The 20,231-nt window shown below is 51.4% G+C and overlaps 1 protein-coding gene and 1 long non-coding RNA gene across 9 annotated transcripts; one reads left to right on the top strand and one right to left on the bottom strand.

The window, feature by feature from the left end:
- The first annotated feature begins 596 nt into the window (after positions 1–596).
- Positions 597–13,611, top strand: GLYCTK (glycerate kinase). 8 transcript variants are annotated; one of them, XM_062632721.1, is made up of 8 exons: positions 597–1,037; positions 1,488–1,584; positions 3,096–3,142; positions 4,269–6,163; positions 8,102–8,501; positions 8,861–9,012; positions 10,513–10,688; positions 11,303–13,611. In XM_062632721.1, the coding sequence occupies exons 4-8, from the start codon at positions 5,959–5,961 to the stop codon at positions 12,200–12,202; spliced, it is 1,833 nt and encodes a 610-aa protein (XP_062488705.1). In that variant the 5' UTR covers positions 597–1,037; positions 1,488–1,584; positions 3,096–3,142; positions 4,269–5,958; the 3' UTR covers positions 12,203–13,611. The 8 variants fall into 8 exon arrangements, with proteins under 8 accessions (XP_062488705.1, XP_062488711.1, XP_062488712.1 ...); XM_062632727.1 differs by lacking the exon at positions 4,269–6,163 and having other exon boundaries at positions 608–1,037; XM_062632728.1 differs by lacking the exons at positions 3,096–3,142; positions 4,269–6,163 and having other exon boundaries at positions 608–1,037.
- Positions 13,612–19,575: 5,964 nt separating this feature from the next.
- LOC134170933 (uncharacterized) lies at positions 19,576–20,231 on the bottom strand. The gene is made up of 2 exons (XR_009967416.1): positions 20,119–20,231; positions 19,576–19,743 (listed from the first exon to the last, which is right to left on the bottom strand). It is a non-coding gene; the product is annotated as an uncharacterized LOC134170933 (long non-coding RNA).

Genomic DNA, 20,231 nt, shown 5'->3' with positions numbered 1-20,231 from the left:
CTTGGAAAAGACCTTTGAGATCATCAAGCCCGAGCGCTACCCCAGAACCACCCCGCTGCCCCCCACTAAGCCGTGTCCCCAAGTGCGGCATCTACAGGCCTTTGAAACGCCACCAGGGACGGTGACTTCACCGCTTCACCTCCCTGGGAAGACTTGTTCCGGTGCCTCACCCTTTTGGTGGAGACGTTTTCCCGATCCCGCACCCAGGCCTCCCCCAGCCCTTATTACACATCTTTGTTTCTCAGTATTATTTATTCTTCCAAACCCTGGGCCCCGAGCAGTGCTACAGGAACACCACAGCTCGCGTCCTGTAACATGTCAGGTACAGATGAGCACCGCACAGCCTGTGAGAAAGGCACCTTGGCGTTTGAGGCTGGTGCTCCAACACAGACACGTTGGAACTGCTACTCTTTTCTCTCGTGAATCCCGATGTCAGGCTCTGTAGTCATGTTTTTGTACATCTCTTACCTTAAAAAGTTATTCCTGGGGTATAATAGCAGCTGTGAGAATCTCCCCCACCCCCAAAGATTGCCAGTGCCCCACTAGTTTCATTTTAGAACGCCGCCAGCTCCTTTGTCATTTCTACCTCTCAGGACCTCGGAATCAAAAACCCCAACAAAACGTAGATAGATGCCTTCATAAATGCTAATGGTATTCTCCTTTCAGTCTCCAGAATAGAGTTCGATTTTGCTTTTAGAATAATATTGCCCTCCTGTGGTCAAACAACAGTAACTCCGGGAACTATTGCCAGAGGTCTGCATGCTCGTCCTTCAAACATGCTGGCTTACTTTATGTGCAGATACAATTCAGTGAAACACAAGTCTTCTCTCAGATTACTTGCTCCCACTGTTCACCGTTACAGGTTTAGCCGTCTAACCTGATTCACCCCTTCATGCTGTGATGGGATCGGCTCATCGGGATGATTCACCCATGTTACTTTGATACGGAGGCAGGATTTTCACACCGGTGTCTGGGGACTCTCAACACAAGACACCTTTGTTGCTTCTGAGGCCTCGGGGTCAGCTGCACGATTGCAGGTCAGTGCAAAACCCACAACTGATCTCTGTGTGATGGGGGGTTGTAGAGAAGCACAGAATTCTTGCACACTGTGACTTGCATGATCAAAGCCTGGATTATCTGATGTGGGCCCTGAAGGTGACTCACTGATACCATCATAAGGCAATTTACTTCAAAACACCTACAATACTTAGGTTAGTTTTACAGTTGTATAACACTGTGGGTTGTTGATTTGATATTTTGTCACTCCCTTATTCTTTCTTCTGCCTTTGTTCCTGATGGCTGGAACTTCATTTGTCAGTTTATACCCAGCTGGAATTTATGTGGCGGGATAATTGGATCTCCTAGCAAACTGTCATATTAAGTAGGCATTATAGATAATGGCCCTAGTTAATGGAAAAAAATGCTTAACTGCTGCTTGAATAATATTGATCAAATGCAGTCATTCTACCTGTGCATTTCCATATTAGATACCACCATAACCTGCACAATACAAACAGACCTGTGCTTGCTCAGATGAGTGCTCGTGAATTTTAGAGAGATGCTTCTGGAAACAACACTGCTCAGGTGAATATATTTCTGCTGAACTCCAGTGGGGGTGATGGTTCTCTGTGGGTAGCAATTATGACTTAACACTTGTGTGGAGAGGGGCTTGCATCTTACAACTTGGCTTCTCTTTATGGGCTCTTGAAACTAAGCGTGATGCTCAGGACCATTGAACTCTGACCCTGCTGTTACCACATGGAATCGCAGAAGTGTGGGGAGAAGGGACCCCTGGAGCTACCTGCTCCACGCTCTGCTCAGTGAAGGATGGCCACCAGCACAAGATCAGCTTGGCCATGGCTTTGTCTAGCCAAACCCTGAAAACCACCTAGCGCGGAGAGCACAGCTTCTCTGCGCGGCCTGATCCAGTACTGTGCAACCCTCCCTGTAAAGAACTCTTCAGTCATGTCCAATGTGAATGTCCTCACTTGCAAATTCTGGCCGTTGTTCCTTACTTATACTTTCTGCCACTACTAAGAAGGGTTCATAGCTGCTGTCTTTATAGCCACCCTTCAAGCTGTTGTAGCTGCTGTTGGGTTGCTCCATAGCTGGTTGCACCACTTGATTCCCAGAGTGCCCTGATGCACAGGGGGATCCTGCCCCAGCAGCAAAACTTCATACTTCTCCTTGCTTATGACACGAGGTTTCTGTTGGCCCTGACTTTGAGTTTATCACAATTCCTCTGGAAGGTGGCTCCAGCAGCACCTCTCCCAAATCAAGCACTTTGGGCTGCCCTCTGTATTGAAGCCGTAGGGCGACATGAACCGCAGCAGAGCCCTTGTTGATTATCAGCTGTCAACTGGGCTGCGAGCCACTGATTTCTACCCTCTGAGCCCAGTGCTCCAGCTGTTTTTCAATGAATCCAACAGTACGTATGCCCAGCCCACACTTCTTCAGTCTGCTCATGAAAATGGTGTCAAAAACCTCACTAGAGTCAAGGTAGATTACATCTGCTGCTTTCTGCGTTTCCCGTAGCCTAGAGGGCAGCTGTAATTGTCATCCTGTGACTGATTAATATTCCTGGCTCTTCCTCCTCTTATGTTATTTCCAACTGAAGAGCTCATAATTTTTTGCTATTAATCCCAGAGAGCATGACCTTGTATTTTGCAGTACTGAATTTCGACCCCTTTCTGTTATTCCAGTTCTCAAGGCTGGCATCTTTTCATCTTCTCTAGGATACTCTGATCCTTCCCTGTACTTTAAATGGCTCTCAACTTTGATTGCAAGTTCACTCAGGGAGTTTGAGAAATTACAGCATGAAAGGAAGTAGACTTGGCATGGACTTGGCTTCAGGGTAGTGCTGGTCTGCATTGAGCTACAGAATGATTTTTTTACTGAAAAATATTTCCTCCCTGCAATCCCTAGTGCCTGGGAAAATCATTTCCAAAAGGTATATAGGGAGTGAAGGGAGTATGACCTAGAAAAGCTAGTAAGATGCATATGTCAAATCCAGTTATTTTTTTTTTACTAATGATAGTGATCTATATATATAAAATGCTGAACAGAACACTTATCATCCCTGTGTTTGGCCTTAGGCTACATTCCCCATCAAAGGCAAAGAGATGCTGTTGACACCTTCCTGGTGAGTAAATCAGTCATGAGTGCGGCATATTTCTTTTCCAAGAAACATATAGAAGGCCACGTATTGGAAATTAGGACTCCTGGGTTTTCCAGAGCTCAGCATGTTCTTGAAACAAAGGTATTCGAACTCCGTTCTACTTTCTCCCTTGCCTGCCTGCAAGGGCAGCTCTCTGGTCTCATCATTTTGCTACTGTCTACCCTCATCTTCTTTCCCAGTTATGGATGCAGGAGCACCACAGGGAGTGGGAGCAAAAGGACCTTTCACCCTGTCATTGCACACCCACGTGTGTGCTGGACACTTCATAGCTGACCAGTCCATCCTGGCTGCAGACATTTTCTCTTTCACACAATGAATGAGGCAGTGCAGTAATTTTATGCAAATCCATGTGCAGATTAAAAAATTAATCAAATTCTAAAATTTTCATTTAAAGAGATTAGTCTCAAAAATTCCCCTGCTAATCCTCCCAGAATAGTCAGTTGGAACAAACCTTCACTGCTTTGCTTTCCTCCTGGGTTCAGTGCATCTCCTGGAAAATTTTCTCATAATGCTTTTGGGACCATCTGGAGCAGCAAGTTTGAGTTTGAGCAGGGCTCACCAGGCAAATTGAAGTTGATATATCAAATGATAGAAAAGATGTGTCAGTAAGTGGGAACAGGGGAGTTTAAGGCAGTACAATCTCCACTCTGTTGTACTTCGTGGGTAAACTCCCATGGTGAGGCATGAAAGATGGAAGCTGTGAGCCTTGGTGAGCCTAGCAGTAATTTACATACTGAGAGGCCAGAAGAAAGTCATGCAACAAGAAAAATGAGTAGCAAGAGACACTGCTAAAACTTGCTGTGTCTGGTAGTTTACTGCTGTAACAAAGATGTAATCTGTCTTTAGAGCTTGAGCTCAAAATTATCCTGGAACACTTGGGATCCAGTGACATAGCAAGTACTTTCCAAGCCCCTGAGGGATTTTGGAGTTGACCCTGTGCACAGTGGGCCAGCCACCAACCACTGCCACACGGGGGGAAATCCAGAGAAGACCTGATGACATTAAGGAGAAGCTAATTTAGGCCCCTGAAGATCTCAGTTCAATTAGACATCCTGGAGCATTAAATGTACAGCATCCTCTGATCTTGCAGCACCTGAAACGCTTGGGATGTGTGATTGTGTTGGCCTGCAGCAAGCGCAATTGCTCCAGCTTCAAGAAAACCACAAGCCCATGATGCAAACCCTTGAACAACCCTCTAACCACAGCACCTGGAATGGCTCAGCTCTGCCCAGCGATGGCCGGCTGGCTCCTAGAAGGGAATATTTTTCTGGCTTTCAGATACATGCCATGGAGCAAGGTGCTGGTTCATTTTTCTCACTGCATGGGCATGGCCAGCTCATTTGTTCACCGTTTTCTTTCCCCAGTGTGACTCCAAGTTTATGGCTCAGACTGCACCCCCCTGTGTCCATGCTTTTGGTCTCATGCCACCATCCAATTTACCTGGCAGCTTACCACATTTCTGCCCCCAGTGCTGATTGTTTCTGTCTCCTTCTGGCTTTGGCTCCTTGCCTGCAGAATTGCTTTAATTAAAAAGTTAATGAAAGGTAATGCAAACGAGCACTTTGCCTGTATTTTATCAGAGTCCAGCTCCTCTCCCTCCCTCTTTCCCAGAGAAAGTGAAAATGAGGAGCTGGGGGTTTGCTGCTTTTTGTGGTGAGTTAACAGTGCAGGCTTAGGAGGAGCCCTATGAAGAACGATTTCTAATGGTAATGCATGCAAGCAAGTATGTAGATGGAGAACATTATTCATCAATGAAAGCTGAAGAAGTTTCCATTTAAAGGGGATTAATCTAAATCCCTTATAGTATTCCTGCTCTCTTTGGAACAGGCAATTCTCAGCATCATTTTTCTCCCAACTTTTCAAAAGACTATCTATACCCAAACTCCAAATTATTCTGAGCAGGGACAAAGGGAAGGTATAAACCTGAGTGCCACTGGTGCCTATAGTATGCCACGTTCTATCCATATAGAAGAGTACTCATTCATCCCTATGTGATTTCCCTGAGAAACCAGGGAACAAATATTAGTGCGTGAAGCAACATGAGCCACATCATCAGCCCCTTCTCCCAGCCCAGATTCTTCCCATCCAGCAGTGGGAAGAGGAAAATGCAGGGAGGTGAGGATGTAATTTCTTCATGTGCAATACAGAGCAGCTAACCAGCAATAACATAAATTCTAGACTCACTATCCTGGAGGTAGCTCAAGAGCTGCCACTTGGATTATCTTTCTTTCCAAGGCTGCCTGTGCTTTGGCGTGGGGTGATGTTCAGTTCTCTTGATTTTTGTTTTTAAAGCCCTAGAGAAATGACTAGGAGTTTTAATTTTTGTTAATATCTACAGTGGATTTCATAGCACTGATTTATAGCTGGTCCCTGGTGATGTTCAGTACCCAGTGCCTGAGACTGTATAAATAAATTACATAAAAATGGATTTGTGGCATCATTAGCAGCACCCCCATTCCAAGGGGAGCCTCCAGTGAGCCTGCGTGTCTAATCAAAGCTGACAAGGAGCAGAGTTGCACACTGAGACCTCCAGAGCTAATGGGCCTGTGCCAGATTCAGCTCCCTGTTGTGTTGGTGTAAAGTCGGGTAACTTCTGACTGCAAGGGGGTTTTACACCAGGTTTACTCTATGTTTACACCCGTGCACCATGATCAGCATCAGGCAGCATGCTGTAAAATCCTTAAGAGCAATAGAAAGACGCATGCTGACTTCAACAGGCTCTGGATCAGGCCTTGATGGTTAAAATATAATCTGAGTTCAGAGTGCAGAAAAGAAATTACATGCCTGCTATTGTAGTGAAACGCTTTCCAGAGCAAGCATTAGCAGTACGCACACGAGTGCCAGATGAATTAAGCTGGCATTTCTTTTTCTCAGCTCCAGAGGGGAGGATTGCTTTTAAACAACTCACGCCTGCTGTGTCGTGTCTGGAGTCGGAGCTGAGCGGAGCCACCGGCAGGGCACGTGTGACAGGAGCCGCAGTTGCAGGTCTGTTGTGCTCAATCCCCTGCTCTTCAGGGTCAGCCCCACACAGAAGCATCAAGGCAGAGACAGAGCCTAATCTAATAAAAGATTATTTTTTAAAACTCCCCTGGCTCCATTTAAGCCCTTTTCTCCAACCACTTCTGCAAACCCTGTCCCGCAGCTCGGACGAGGCAACCTGGGGTGCGATGCACCTCTGTTTTGTAACACCTTCCTGCTTGCACTGTGCTGCCAGGTGAATCAGAGACCTGCTGGGAATGGAGATGCTAATCTCAGTTCCTGAGAGGTGCACAGCTGGAGTCACTGGTGTTAGCACAGTTACTCTGGCCCTCACTGTAAGAGGGCTGAGGATCTGCGCTTTGACCTGCTGGCAGCATCAGCTGCTATGAAGTTTAAGAGTCTAGTCACAGAATTGGTCAGGAACTCTATTCTTTGTGACTGAAAAGCCAGTCCTTCTGGCCAGTACCTAAAGGGAGTATAGTCAGGTAGTTTATGTGCTTTGGGGTTTTACCTTTAAAATCTCCTAAGCATTGAATCATTTACAATTAGACTTGATCTTAAGGGTCTTTTACAACTTAAATGATTCTTGGATTTTTTTTCTTTTTTTTCTCTGGCAAACCTGTGCTTCTCCATATGGTTTTACCTGTAGGTCCTTTGTCTTTTAGATTTCAGAGTGTGTCCAGGTTTCGCTGTCTGAGAAGGTGCTTGCATAGAGGTTTGCACAGAACCTTTGGGTCCTTGCAGCAAAATAAGGCAGATTTAGATCCAGAGGAGCTGTTGGGAAGCTTGCCTGGCTTAATGATTAACACCTTGCAGTGCTATGAGAGTATTAGGACAAAGAGACCTCTGGACTCATGAGCTCTCCCGGAAGAAGCCAGCCACTGGTCTTGCACTGAAACACATCCATTTACTAGAGGGAAGATTAACTCTCTCAGGTAATTCGAATGGGTCTGCGATCCTTTGTGTTGCTAGGCTGCTTCAGCCTCCTGGCACCCTGTCTTAATTGCCAGCACCATAATTACCATGAGCAGAAGAGACACAGATCACAAGGATCTTTGATCCTGAGAAAGCAGCACTGAACTTCCTGCCAGTTAACAGACAGAAGGAGAAATGCTGGGAGGGAATAGATGCATGTGTACTGGCAGGGGCTGCCTTTCCTCTGTCAAGACAAGTGCCTGCCCTCCAGCAGTTGAGATCTTTCTGTCCACATGAAGATCTGTTGCGTGTAATGCTAATAGAGGAGACTAGCTCAAATGGGCTTTTGCAGACACAGCTGGCAACTTTGCAGGACCTGAGGCCTTACTTGGGCTTTAAATGTGATTTTAATGGATAATAAAGGACTAAAAAGTAAAGGCAAATGAAGCCTTGTGTTAATTTGCTGGACAGCTGGGAAACCTCATTATTTGTTGTTTCTCTGTGGCCACCAGCAGTAAGGGATCAGGCAGCCAGCAAGCCTGTTGTTTCTCTCAAGTCCATGCCTGATGCTGCAGGGACACATGGGGCAATGTGCAGCCAGAGAATGACATCAGCATTTGGCTGGCACAAGCAGGGAGTTAACGTAGCGAAAGCTGTTCCACCCAGATGCCCTGCTCTCTCCACGACAGAGAGCATCTTCCACAGTTTGGAAAGGCATCAAACACTGAACTAATAGAAATGATGGCTTGCCAGTGGCAAATGTACAGTGATGGAGAAGCTGGCTGGCAGGACTCACCTTCTCTGTGGGAGGTGATGGGATTGCAGCGAACCACAAGCTGACAAGTAGTCTGAATGTGACACTGCCTTTGCCTCCCACCTGACTGAAGAGAGGTTTGAAAGTGCTGTTGATATAGCACCTTAACCTAGAGGAAAGAGGAGCTAGAGCTCCATGGTTGGTGTTTTGCCCTCCCTGCTCTCTGTGTCAGCCCTGGCTCTTCTACTAGCAAAACTGTTCACATTCTTTTGCAGGTTGGAGGGTGTCAGCGGCCCCAGCTCTTAAAGCCTCGCCAGCATTGGCAGAACGTGTCGTGTCCAAGCCCACCTCACTGAGCAGATTGACTCACCCTGGCCACCTGTGCACCATGTCCCTCCGTGAGCATGCACTGACCCTCTTCTGCAGTGCAGTGGGCACTGTCCGGCCGGCTCCGATGCTGAAGAGGGCTCTGAAGCTCCAGCAAGATGGGTGCCCTCAGCTGCTGGTAAAGGGCAGGGCCTTCCCAGTGAAGAGGAACCTGTACCTGGTAGGTTTTGGCAAAGCTGTGCTGGGGATGGCTGCGGCAGCAGAAGAGATCCTGGGAGATCACCTCGTTCGGGGGATCATCAATGTGCCACTGGGCATCCAGGAGAGTCTGCAGCGAGCAGGAATGCAGTAAGGGGACCATACCTGGGCATTTTCTGGGGGGAGGCTGACAGATTTATCCTCTGTGCAATGTTGCTGTGGCCCATTCAGTCCGTTCCAACTACCCTCGCTCTGGTGCTCACCCCATCCACCACACCACATCGGTCTTCAACCATCATCACGTCCCAGTGTCACCGATGACACAGCCCGGCTCTTGTGCTGGATGCACTGCCTCTGCAGGCCTGGGCAGGAGACATTCAGCAAAGGCCACCTCCCTGTCTTGGTCTCTCATTGTGCACCTCTGGCACAGCAGGCCCATTTCTCTGCTGAGTGACAGCCCTGTGAAGGTGCACGTGTCAGTGGTGTGATTGCCTCTCTTACCTCACCAGGGAGATGCTGCTGAAGCCACACAGCAAAATCCAGGTCATCGAAGGTGCCAAGAACAACCTCCCGGACGCCGAGGCTCTGAAGGGAGCACTTGCCATCCAGGAACTGGCAGAGGGTCTGGCTGCAGATGACCTGCTCCTTGTGCTCATCTCAGGTAGCATGGGGATCCCAGGGAATGGGCTCTGCTGGGGGCCCTCCAGCTGCCTGCCCATGTGGGAGCACTGTGCTGTGCCAGCCCTTTCAGCACTGACACTTGCACCTGTCATTTCACCTCTCCCTTCTCCTGTGTAGCCTTTCTCTAGGGATGCAGCAAGGGAGGGCATGGAGCTACCTGCTACTGCAGTGGACATGCTGCCTCCCAGCACTGGCTGCACAGGTTGGGTGCTGAGGTCATGCCACCACTGTGAGATGACACCTCTGGGCACAGCCTGCCAGCTGCTCTCACCCCTTGGCAAGAAGATGCTTTCCTCCTGCCCCCTCCTTATATCTGGGGATACAGACTTGGAGAAGCAAGCACTTGGTGTACTTACGTGCTCCAAACTTGTACAGGGGTGCAAGTCTGTAAGCTGAGATTTGGGACTGACCCTCCATAGGGCTTTGCTGCTTCCTGGCCAGTGGAAACAAGGCCCCCACATTCCAACACAATGAGCTACAGACCTGAACACACCCAGGCCCTGGCTGCTGGGTCGAGGGCTGGTGTAAGGAAGGCAGATATTGTGCATCAGAGGGATGCAGTGACATCACCCCAGCCTGAGCTCAGCTGGGTGAGCAAGTGTCACAGGTCAAAAGCATGCAGGGGCTTGGAGCAGCTCTGGAGAAACGCCATGGTCTCTGCTCAGTGACTGTTCCTCTATGGATGCTGGAGCCTGATCTGGTGCAGAGAGAGTAGTGGCATTAGGCAAACACCCAAGTGACTGGAATCTAGCTGCACTCGCTGGGCTTCCTCCTGTTCTTTGGCTGCAGGAATCCCCAAGAGACTCCTCAGCCCTTCAGGGAGCCTGTACAGGATCTCCCCGTGGCTGCGACTCCCTATGCATGTGCACTCCCACACAGCAGCCGGTCCCCAACTGCTCCTGCCTCTCAGCTAGATCCCTGGCTATTGACTGAAACATAGGCATTTGCATTTGTTTTTCTTGCTCATCATGTTTTATTGATGCTGGTTTGTCTCAAACCTCTGAGCAGGCTTTGCCTTTTGACAGTAGCTTTCAGCTGTACTTCTGTGCATGTTCATTCTCTGCTCAGATCTTGCTCCTTTCTACTCCGTATTTTCCATCCATTCCACTTTTCCTTTGGAACCTGCCTTCTTTCTGCATTTCCAATGCCCGCATCTATCAGATGATTCACTATATATGGGGTAGTGGGGATAGTAATTGGTTGCCCTTCTTTGTTGTCCCCACACCACTGCAGGTGTGCAGCGAGGTTTACACTGCCCAGATGAGGTGTAGCTGAGTGCAGGCAGTGCAGGACAACTGTGACTAAAACCCATCAGCGAAGACTGAATTATGCAGAGATGTTAGCATAGTCCCCACTGACCTTTGCCTTCTCTCTATGCACTCATGAGGGAAGAGGAAAGGCACAAGTTTTGAACAGCCTTGCTTTCATTCTGTCGTGTTCCTGCTCTCCTGATGTCCTTGCCATCTTTTCTGCATCCTAGGGGGTGGGTCAGCCCTACTGCCTGCTCCCATCCCTCCCATCCTCCTCAAAGAGAAGGAGAAACTCACAAAGATGCTGGCTTCCCGAGGAGCTGCCATACAAGAGCTGAACATTGTCCGGAAGACTCTGTCCTTGCTGAAGGGTGGAGGACTTGCCCGGCTCTCATATCCTGCACAGGTAATGGAGAAGAAGCCCCTGCTTGCCCAGAGATCACCCACCGGCCCCTGAAATAGGGGTTTAATCAACTGACCTAAGCATTTGGAGGATTTTCTCCTCACTCAGTGAGCAGCCTTTACACACCGTTTGAGTACTGTGGCTCAGATTTCACCAAGGACCCAAAACTCTCAGGGAGACAGAGATGAAAGAGGCAAATGTCAGACTTGGTGTGTGTTGGCTGTCCCATCACACCACTCAGCAGACGCCAGCCCTCATGCAGCAGGCACTTCCAGTGTGCTGGTGCTCCACCACAGAGTCCAACATGGCACTCCCTAGGGGCTGTTCTCAGCACACGCCATTGCTGAACCCACACTAGGCTGTAAGTGCGCTGACAAGTGCAGTGTCACGGGTTACATCTTCCAAAGCGATGGTCCAGCATCAAAGGATGTTGTAGAGTTGTGGGTTCAAGGGCAAGGTGACACTCACAGGACCCTAAACCAAAAATGGTCCAACATCTACCCATTTCCATCTCCTTTGACATGAGGGTGGTACAAGTATAGCTCAGAGCAGTGCTTATGCCAGGGCTCTTGCATGCTCTGCCTCCCACAATAATCTGTGGGCATTTCTTTTTGTAGGTGGTGAGCCTCATCCTTTCTGATGTGATTGGTGACCCCCTGGACATCATAGCAAGCGGCCCCACTGCTGCCAGCTCCCACACTGTCCAAGACTGCCTTCAGATACTCACCAAATACAACGTGCTGCACAGTCTGCCCAGGTCAGTGGAAGCGGTCCTGTCCAGCTCTCCCACCAAGCCCGCTGCTCCAGAAGACTTCTCCCACGTTTGTAACTTCATCATCGGGTCAAACAGGCTGGCTCTAGACGAGGCCAAGCGCCAAGCTGAGGGCCTGGGCTACACCACGCTGGTTCTGAGCGCAGCAGTCTGTGGGGACGTTGGCCGCGTTGCCACGCTGTACTGCCAGCTCATCCGGCTGCTCTGCCTGCGCTTTGCCGGCCTCGGAGAAGGGCCCCAGAGTGATGAGGTGAGGAGGGATCTCCTGCAGCTGGTGGCAGAGCTCCAGATCCCAGGTCTGAACCTTGCTGAATTTCTACAGGCCCTGCGAGGATTAGGGTCTAAAACACCAGTGTGCATCCTGGCCGGCGGAGAAACCACAGTCCAGCTCCAAGGAACCGGCAAGGGAGGGAGGAACCAGGAGCTGGTCCTGCGCGTGGGGCTGGGGCTGCACAAGGCACGGGCCGTGGAAGCCAGGAGCTCCCCAGGGAGCTGTGAGATCTTCTTCCTCAGCGGTGGAACGGACGGGCAGGACGGGCCGACGGAGGCAGCCGGAGCTTTCTGCAGCCCAGAGCTGGTGACTGAGGCATTGCAGGAGGGCCTTGATGTGGAGGCTTTCCTTAGCAGCAACGACTCCTATGCCTTCTTCAGCCAGTTCCAAGGTGGACATCACCTCCTGGTGACAGGATTGACAGGCACCAATGTCATGGACATCCAGGCCATTTTAATTAGGGCCATGGAATGATCCTGAGAGGTCCCTCTGCAGCTATCCAGATGCATTTAATTAGGACCCGGGGTAAAGGAAGGCATCAACACTGCAGACAAATGTAAACTACTTAAATTAGGGCTTGCTTTTGAGGGTGCTACTGTCTTTGACAGAAATAGTCCACTAATTAGACACAGGAGTGGACATCCACAGCAAAAGCAAGCACTTGTAATTAGAATCAGAGGGAGATAAGAGGTCACATTACAGACGTAGAGGCCGGATTTAACACTACTGCTGAGAGCCACCACACTTGTGACTGCTTCAACTGTAGTTAAATGATGCGAGGAAATGAAGGCCATGGTAGGGCTGCCAGGGAGAGCCCTCACAGCGGCTGTTGCACCTCAAGAGCAGCTCAGCAGCGGGCTTATGCAGTTTCACAGAAGTGCGTTACAGAGACCAAAAGATGTAAAAGCAGTGGCAAAGCCTGCCCAGCTCAAGGCAAGGAGGTGCTGGGGAACATGGTGGGAAGGGGACACCCAGCACCCACTCCAGTGCGCTGCAGCTTCTCCCACACCAGCATACCTCAGCAGAGACCTCAAGCCCAGCATGATGCACACCAGCGTAGCTAAGGGGCACATTGGCAGAGAAGTGCTTGGTGCCGGACCCATGACACAAGCAGTGCCCAGGACAGTGACAGAGGGTGGTCTACCTTCACTGTGCAGCATAAGGATGGGGATGGCTGATTTGCAGCAGCAAGCCAGCTGAGTGGGGTCCTCCTCTTCCAGCCTCCTTCCCTCTGCAGGAACATCATCCCTGGTGGGAGTTTCCGTGCCAGCAGCGTGTGTGCTGTGAGCTTCCACGGTGTTGTTTTCCAACTGCCTAGAAAACAGTCATGCACCCAGTCTGAGCCACTGACCTTTCTCCTGTGCCGAGGCAGAAGTCGCTGTCACTCTGATTAACTCTGCTAATTCCACAGAACAAAAGGCAAGGAAACCTTCATGCTCAGCTCTCCTGACCCATGCTGCTGAGCTGATCAAAGGGCAAAGCTGCTGGAGCTGTGCTCTGACAGGGAGCCGCTCCCCCGCATGTATGAGGATGAGGTGTTTATCACAGTTCCATCACCTACTGCAGCACATATGTGGGAGAGCAGAGATGAGCTGGGTTTCCCAGGACATGGAGCCTGCAGTGGGACGGGATTTCAGAAGGGTTCTGCCTGTAGCAACAGGCACGGGGATGGTTTTGGCTGGATATTCAAAGGACTTCAGCCCAGCAGCCGGTATGACCCAACATGTCCGACTGAATGTCTGCCTGATTGTTACAGAGCCTAAGTAGAAGCTGAGCTCCTTTGAAAATCCAGCCCTAATTTAATAGGACACGCTTGACTCAGACTCTTTCCAGACTCTCTGTGGCTGATCTCATCTCGTGACATAAAAACACTGTTGCACCAACACCGTGAGTCGTGGTGTCTCACTGCAGTCGTTCTGCGCCCTGCTCCAAGATGGATCAGAGGGTGGATTTGGGAAGGATGCAACACCTCCTGCTTTGGTTTTGAAGCCAGTCTCCAACAAGTAGGGATATCAGCAGGACCACCATGGGGCCTGGTATCAATGCCAGGCTGGCAGCTGGACTGTCTGGGCCACAGCCCAGAGGCAGTGTCAAGGCACAGGCCTGGAGATTTCAAAACCCCGGTCTTATCCCGGTGGGTTAAACTCATCCACACGTCTCATTTGTCCTGTGAGTCTGCAGGTCTTCTGTAACATGCCTGAACTTGCTCATGCTGGCAAACAGCTTTGAGATCTGCTGGGGAAAGCCTGCCAAGTGTTATAGAGCTCACAGTGCCCCTGCGATGTCAGGTGGTGGTTGCACAGGAGAAGGTGCTTTGTGCTGTGTGTTTTAGTCCAGAGGTTGCTGGCAGGTCACCTCCTCCATGCCCAGCATGCCAGCACTGTGGGGCACTAACATGTGCACTGATACAGCAAAAAAACACTAGCTGCAGCCAGGCTAAAGCTGGCTCCAAAATGTTGTTAATGCTTCCTGTCCAGTTCTGCTCCAGTGAAGTCCAGTGTGACTCCAGTTTTGGGCTGGCATGCCTGGCATCTCCAGCCAGCCTAGGTACGCTGCCACAGGGGCACCATACCCTGTGCTCTGCACCCTGCCTCATTGCTGAGCACTGTGCTAGTCCTTGGAGCTGCTGCTTGTGCTGCATCTCTTGTCAAGTCCATAAGACCTTGGGCTCCCATTTGCTGGCTTCTCCTGGGAAATGCCTACCACATGTACCCTGTCCTTCCCTTCAGAACAGTGGCTTTTCACTAGTGATTAAAAGGAGTTTGTGCTGGGGAGGAAGGCAGGCTAATAAGAGGTTTGCTGAAAGGATGGAGCTGTTTGAAGTGCACTTCACATCTACATTTGCCTGGCCTCCGTATACAGCTTTTGTTCTTGTCCCCTTTTCTAATGAGAAGATAACAGGGCAAGGGGAGGTTGACCAAGAACACCCAGCTTACCAAAACACTTCTCCTCTTCTGATGCTTCTACCTAAACAGATCAAAACTCCATTTCTGAGGGATTCCTTAGGTGAACCCTGTGCATCTTCTACCTAGGGAGGAAAGGAGCTTTGAACTGCATGCAGCCCCCATAAACAAGGCACAGGTTTATTCCTATGGTCAATGCTTAGCACAGAATTGCCTGTTACTGCTCCAGCCCAGAGCCAGCTCCCTCTGCCCTGCAGTCCCTTTGCTGACAGCAGAACACCCCATGCGTGACCCAGCACACATTTGGCCTGCAGTGGTCAGGACTGGCAAGGATTTGCGAGGTAACAGTTGCATCTAAAGACACAACAGCATCGCTCACCTGCCAAGTGACAGTGGGCTGTCAGAGCCTGGAGCAGCAATGAGCTTCCCATTGGGAACTTGAGTGAGTCACAGCAGCTGAGCAGGGCTTTGGGCTTGCTGCACTGTCCCGGATGGGTTATTGGCATCGTGTGAGCATACCCGGGCAAATGATGAAATCCGGAGTGCAGCCACGGTTACACACAATGAGGGGATCCAGCATGCAGGCCATGCTGGAACCAGCTCCACGCCATCCCTGCTCCGATGTGCTTGTGCCTAGGGAGACAAGTCACAGACACAGTGAAGACAATAAGAGCTGCTTGGTTTGGATGCTCTCAGTCCCCTCCCTCTTTAATGTAAGGGCAACATTCTACAGCAGCCAGCTTCCAGGAAGGAGGGAGGTGGGTGGGCATGGCCAACAGCTCCCTGGCAGGGGACACAGGGACTGCCATTGAGGAAAAGCACACCCCACAGCTGGGCAGGGAGCAGGGGAGTGAATCACAGGTGTGTTTGGGGTTGATTCGCTCTCCTTAGTGGGCTGCTTACAGCCAAACAGTGCTAATGGCCAGGAGAAGTAAGGGCGTTATTAACAGCGTGGGCTTTTGGCAGTAAATTAAAAATCCTGGCTGCAGCCCTTGGCTCTGCTCTTGCCTCTTAGGAGGCATTAATATCACAGCTCCCCAGCATTCCCATTATCACTTCATTAAGGATCCAATAATGATAGATGTGGATGGTTTTATTTTCACGAGCCTGATTAATGGCCAATATTTCAGTAGGTGTTAAGGGGTTCCCTCCTTTATGGAGGGCTGGAAGGGGGCTGCCTTTTATCTCCAGAGCCACAGTTCTCACCACTTCCACTAATGTGACAGATTTAATGCAAACCTTGGAGGAGCGGCTGGGGCCTCTTGAGAAACTTGGAAGAGCATCACGCTTGGGACAACACTTGCTGCCGTGGCCATTCCCAGGCTCCTTTCTCCTCCTTTTCTTCCTCCTCCTCTTACCATGTCCTGCTGGCATCGCCTCCTTCCAGTGTCTGCACCCAGACGCCGTCACCCATCTCCTGGGATAATTCTGGTGCAGAATCACACCTGTCCTTGCAAGGTGGTGCAATGCGAGGAGTGGGCTTGTGCTGGCCTCACGCCAAAGCAGCTTGGGACCCCTCACCTGCCCCCCATGAGAGCTGGGGTGCAGGACAGAGCCCGCGCTGAGGCCGGCAGCGCTCCTCCAGCACCCCAGGATACAGCTTTGGTGGCTCCCCCGAGGCTGGCTCCATGGCACAGGGGCTGTTCTCCGCTGTAGGACCCCGGCGTATTGCACGGCTTCAATCCCTATATGAAGTGGGATGTTTAATCACATAGGAATAAAAAGCCATACAAGACAGCAGGCTGCGAGTCGCCCTGTGCTGGCCAGTCCCTCTGCAGTGGCTGCCACAGACCCTGCTGGGATGTGGCTGTGCCCTGGGGAGCCCACCCCCCAGCCCCTGTGCAGGGTCCATGGGGAGACAGGAGCCCTGCATCAAACAGAGAGGAGAGGCGATGCTTCAGGCAGCAGGAAGCAGGGGAGGCCCCAGAGCCACTGGAGAAGGATCCCTGTGGGGTGTCAGAACTTGCTGTCAGCTAACAGGGGCCTCCCACTGGAGCTGAGACAAGACTTACCCTGTGGTACACCCACACCTCCCCCTTCTGCCCATCCCAAAACATCACCCTCCAGGGGCTCCTCCGGCTTGGGGGCTCTCTGCTTGCCAACACCATTGTCCCCAGAGCTGTATCAGCTCCACCAGGGCAACCCCCAGCACCATCAGAAACGCCTGGTGGGGGGGGTTGAAAAGGGGCCATCCCCCTCCCCATGGTGGTCAGAGCATCCTCTGCTGCCTGACCAAAGAGAGCCTAGAGGGCTGCAGGAGCTGTCAGAGCACAAGCCCCCTGGCAGCCCAGTAGAGCAGCTCCCAGCTGCCTGCAGGAGCTCTTGACAGGGGCCAGGCACTGGCATGAGCAGGGACCCTCAGCTGGAAGAGGGATGTGGGTGGAATGGGGCCAAGGAGCTATTGCCCAAGGAACACTCACTGAGGAGCCTTGGCGCCGTGTGAAACCTGGAGGGTTTCCTGCCCACATCAGCCCTCACCCACCTGCTCCAAGAGATGTGAAGAGGCGAAGGTCAAGCCATGGCACTGCCATGGTTTGGGAGGATGGAGGGGTCATCCCTAGCCTGGCTCTCCCTTGTCCAGGCTGTGCCACAGCCATTGCCAGATGAGACCCCGTGGCTCCTCAAACAGCACAAATCTCACAGCTCCAGGGGCTCGAGCCAACCAAAGTCCCCAGCAAACCCCACGCAGGAGGCGAGCCAGTGGCAGTGACGGCACCAGAGTGAGCTGGGTTCAGTGATGGTGCCACCGGGTGCTCGGTCACCTCTTAACTGCCTCCAAACCAGATCAGACATCAAGGGATCATCATCTGATGAACTGTGCGAAAAGACGCGCTTGTGAATCACTGTGCCCAGGCTGGGTAAGAACACTGCCGGTGCTGTATCTGGGACTAATTGCTCTCCACGAGCATGTGAATCATTAGGTATAATTACCCTGATAAATAAAAGGAAGATAACGGCAGTCTCTCACCTAATCTAACACAAGTGATTTCCAGGGCGAGCTGTGTGAAATAAACCAGGAGCACAAGGCGGAGGGAAAGCAGAAAGTGGGGAGCTTCAAACCCTGGTCATGCTGTTCACCCCCCTCGCAGCAATGGAAGCCACAAGCAGCGGTGGAAGCTCGCCCACAGGTCCCCACTGGAGTTCAGTGGCAGAGGATTAGCCATAGGGAACTCAGGTTTGGCTACAACAGGGCTGTCCCTTCCCAAGGCAGCATCCCACCGGAGCACAGCTGCTCCTGGCAAAAGTTTCCCTGACACAAAAATGCCATCAGGTTAAGAAAAGGGATTTACTTTAGGGGTGACAAGGGGGCAACGGTTACAAAACCAGTTTGGCTTTCCCCTGGGAAGCACTGGAGTGAGAAAATAAAAACCAAATGCACCCCACTCAAAGCTGACATTTTGAAAGGAAGCAGCAATTTTCTTCTCCACTTAAAATGTCATCACAGACTTTTGCATTAAAAAGAAGCCTTCCCTGAGTGATATTTTAAGAGGAAATGTTGACTTGAAAGCAGAAGGAAACCCCCAGCCCATGCAATGAAGCGCTTTGAGCTGCAGTGAGACTCCTTGCACGGAAACTGGTATTTTTGCAGTAAAACAAAAAAAAAAACACCACAGCAAAATGGCAAGTAATTACAGAAGTTCTGCATATTGAATTTCCCATGGGACAAACCTGTCCTCAGGGAAGCGAGGCTTCCTTCTGGCTTCCATCCAGGCCAGATCTACAGAGGAAAGGATGGAGCAGCACCACTGCCGGGCCCGGAGGAAGCAGCATCCCCGCTCTGGGGCACATTTTCTCTAAAGCCCTGCAAAGCAAAGCAAAAACCTGGCGCAGAGGCTGGTTGTGCCTGGGGGGGGCAGGTGAGTGGTGCTGGCTCTGTGCTGTCCCCAGCACAGGAGCTGCTGCTGCCCAGTGCGCTGGTGGTGAAGGGGCTGAGGCTGGGGCAGGGAGCCCAGGTGAGCTATAGCAGGGTTTATCCCGCCTCCTCCAGGTCTCCCCACAGCCTCCACAGGGAGAAACAGGATTTACTCTGTGACTCAAGGGAATCCCCAGTCGCTTCCCAGGAAGCACGAGGACTGGGGCTTGTCCCTCTTCCGCTTGCAAGAAGGACTGGGCTCTGCCTACGATGCTCCGTGAGATCCGGCTGTGCCATGTCATGCCGGCAGCTCTTCTGCTGGTGGGGTTTGACCAGGAGCAATCTGTGCTTGGGCTCTCCCCGAGCCACCGTTATTGCTGCCTGGGTTTGGGGGTTTTTAATGAGCTGGAATATGAAGAGCCTGCCCGGGAGAACAGAGGGATTATTGGCAAATATCACTTCCCATTTGACAGGCTTCAAGGGGCTTTAGCCACGTGGATGAACTGGGGGCACAGAGAGGGACACAAACCACCAGGCTGGGACAGACCAGGGCTGAATTCTTTTAACAGAGGACTAAGCAAAATCCCACAGACAACAAGTATCCTCCAGCCTCCGAGGGGGTGGGAAGGGCTGCGGAATCCTAATTAGCTTTTTGATATTAATGAATTGGCACTGAAGAAAACAAGCTGGCAACAGCGGCTGGCACAGCTTCTGCTGCCACCTCCCAGTCCCAGCACAGGGCTGCCTGCACAAGGGGCTTGGTAGCGCATCCCCTCAGCTGGGGGCAGCCTGGGACATGGGGATCCAAAGGAACAGAGGGACACACACACTACTGTGGGAAAGGAGCTACTTAAGCACAATGGACCAGAGACGATGCAATGCACCCAGGATGCTAGTGCACATGGCAGGGCATGCCACTGTCCTGGTCCCCATCACCACAGCTCTCGCTGGGAGATGCCATTGCTTGCACAAGGACACCCACCTTGCCAGTGGCAAGAGTAAGGCTGAGTCACTTTGTCCCCACATGAAGCCGACAGCTCAGGGATGGGGCACCCCGTCACCAGCATTGCTGATGGATGCCCACTGGATCAGAAGCCTAAGAGCCAGCAGCTGGAGACACAAGGTGTGCAAATAAGTCCTTACAGTGGACACCTACACCTAGTGAAGGTCTCCAAAATCCCTTCGGGCATCCAACAAATACGCCAAGAAGAGCCACGGGTGCAGAGCCAGGGTCCCATGCCAGGGATGCTGGGAACACCCTGCAATATTAGTCAGAACTGTTAGTTACTAGCTGCTGCCGGGGAGGGAGGGAAAGCAGCCTCCCTCTTGTCCAGGGAGGGCCAGTGACTGACAGCTCCCTTCTTGTCTCTAAACAAACACCTCCTAAGGAAAGGGTGAAAGGGCTCCCCACAACTGACCCCCAGCACCCTGGGAGCCACCCACCAGCAGCTGCTGCTGGATGTACAACCCATCCACAGCCCCATCACTAGTAGAGAGCACTCAAAGAGTGTGGCAGTCCTGGCCCAGCACAGGCTACAGAGATAAGCCTTGTGGAAAGCCACACACAAACTTAGGGTGATGCCCTATGAGCAGAGACAATCCTGCACAGAGGCACAGATCAGGGTCCAGCTCACCTCTGCCTGTACCAGCATCTCCAGCAACAAGCCCAGCCTGGGAAGACATGCGAGCTTTGTCCCAGTGCCTAGCTGAGTTGTACTTGCCAGCACAGCCCCACTCAGCCTGCAGA

This window comes from Pezoporus occidentalis, unplaced genomic scaffold (genome assembly GCF_034315485.1).
Source record: "Pezoporus occidentalis ecotype Australia unplaced genomic scaffold, CSIRO_AGI_Poc_V1 ctg395, whole genome shotgun sequence".
NCBI classification, from domain to species: Eukaryota; Metazoa; Chordata; class Aves; order Psittaciformes; family Psittacidae; genus Pezoporus; species Pezoporus occidentalis.
The sequence above is the reverse complement of the archived record's forward strand: the minus strand, read 5'-3'. Positions and strand labels throughout refer to the sequence as shown.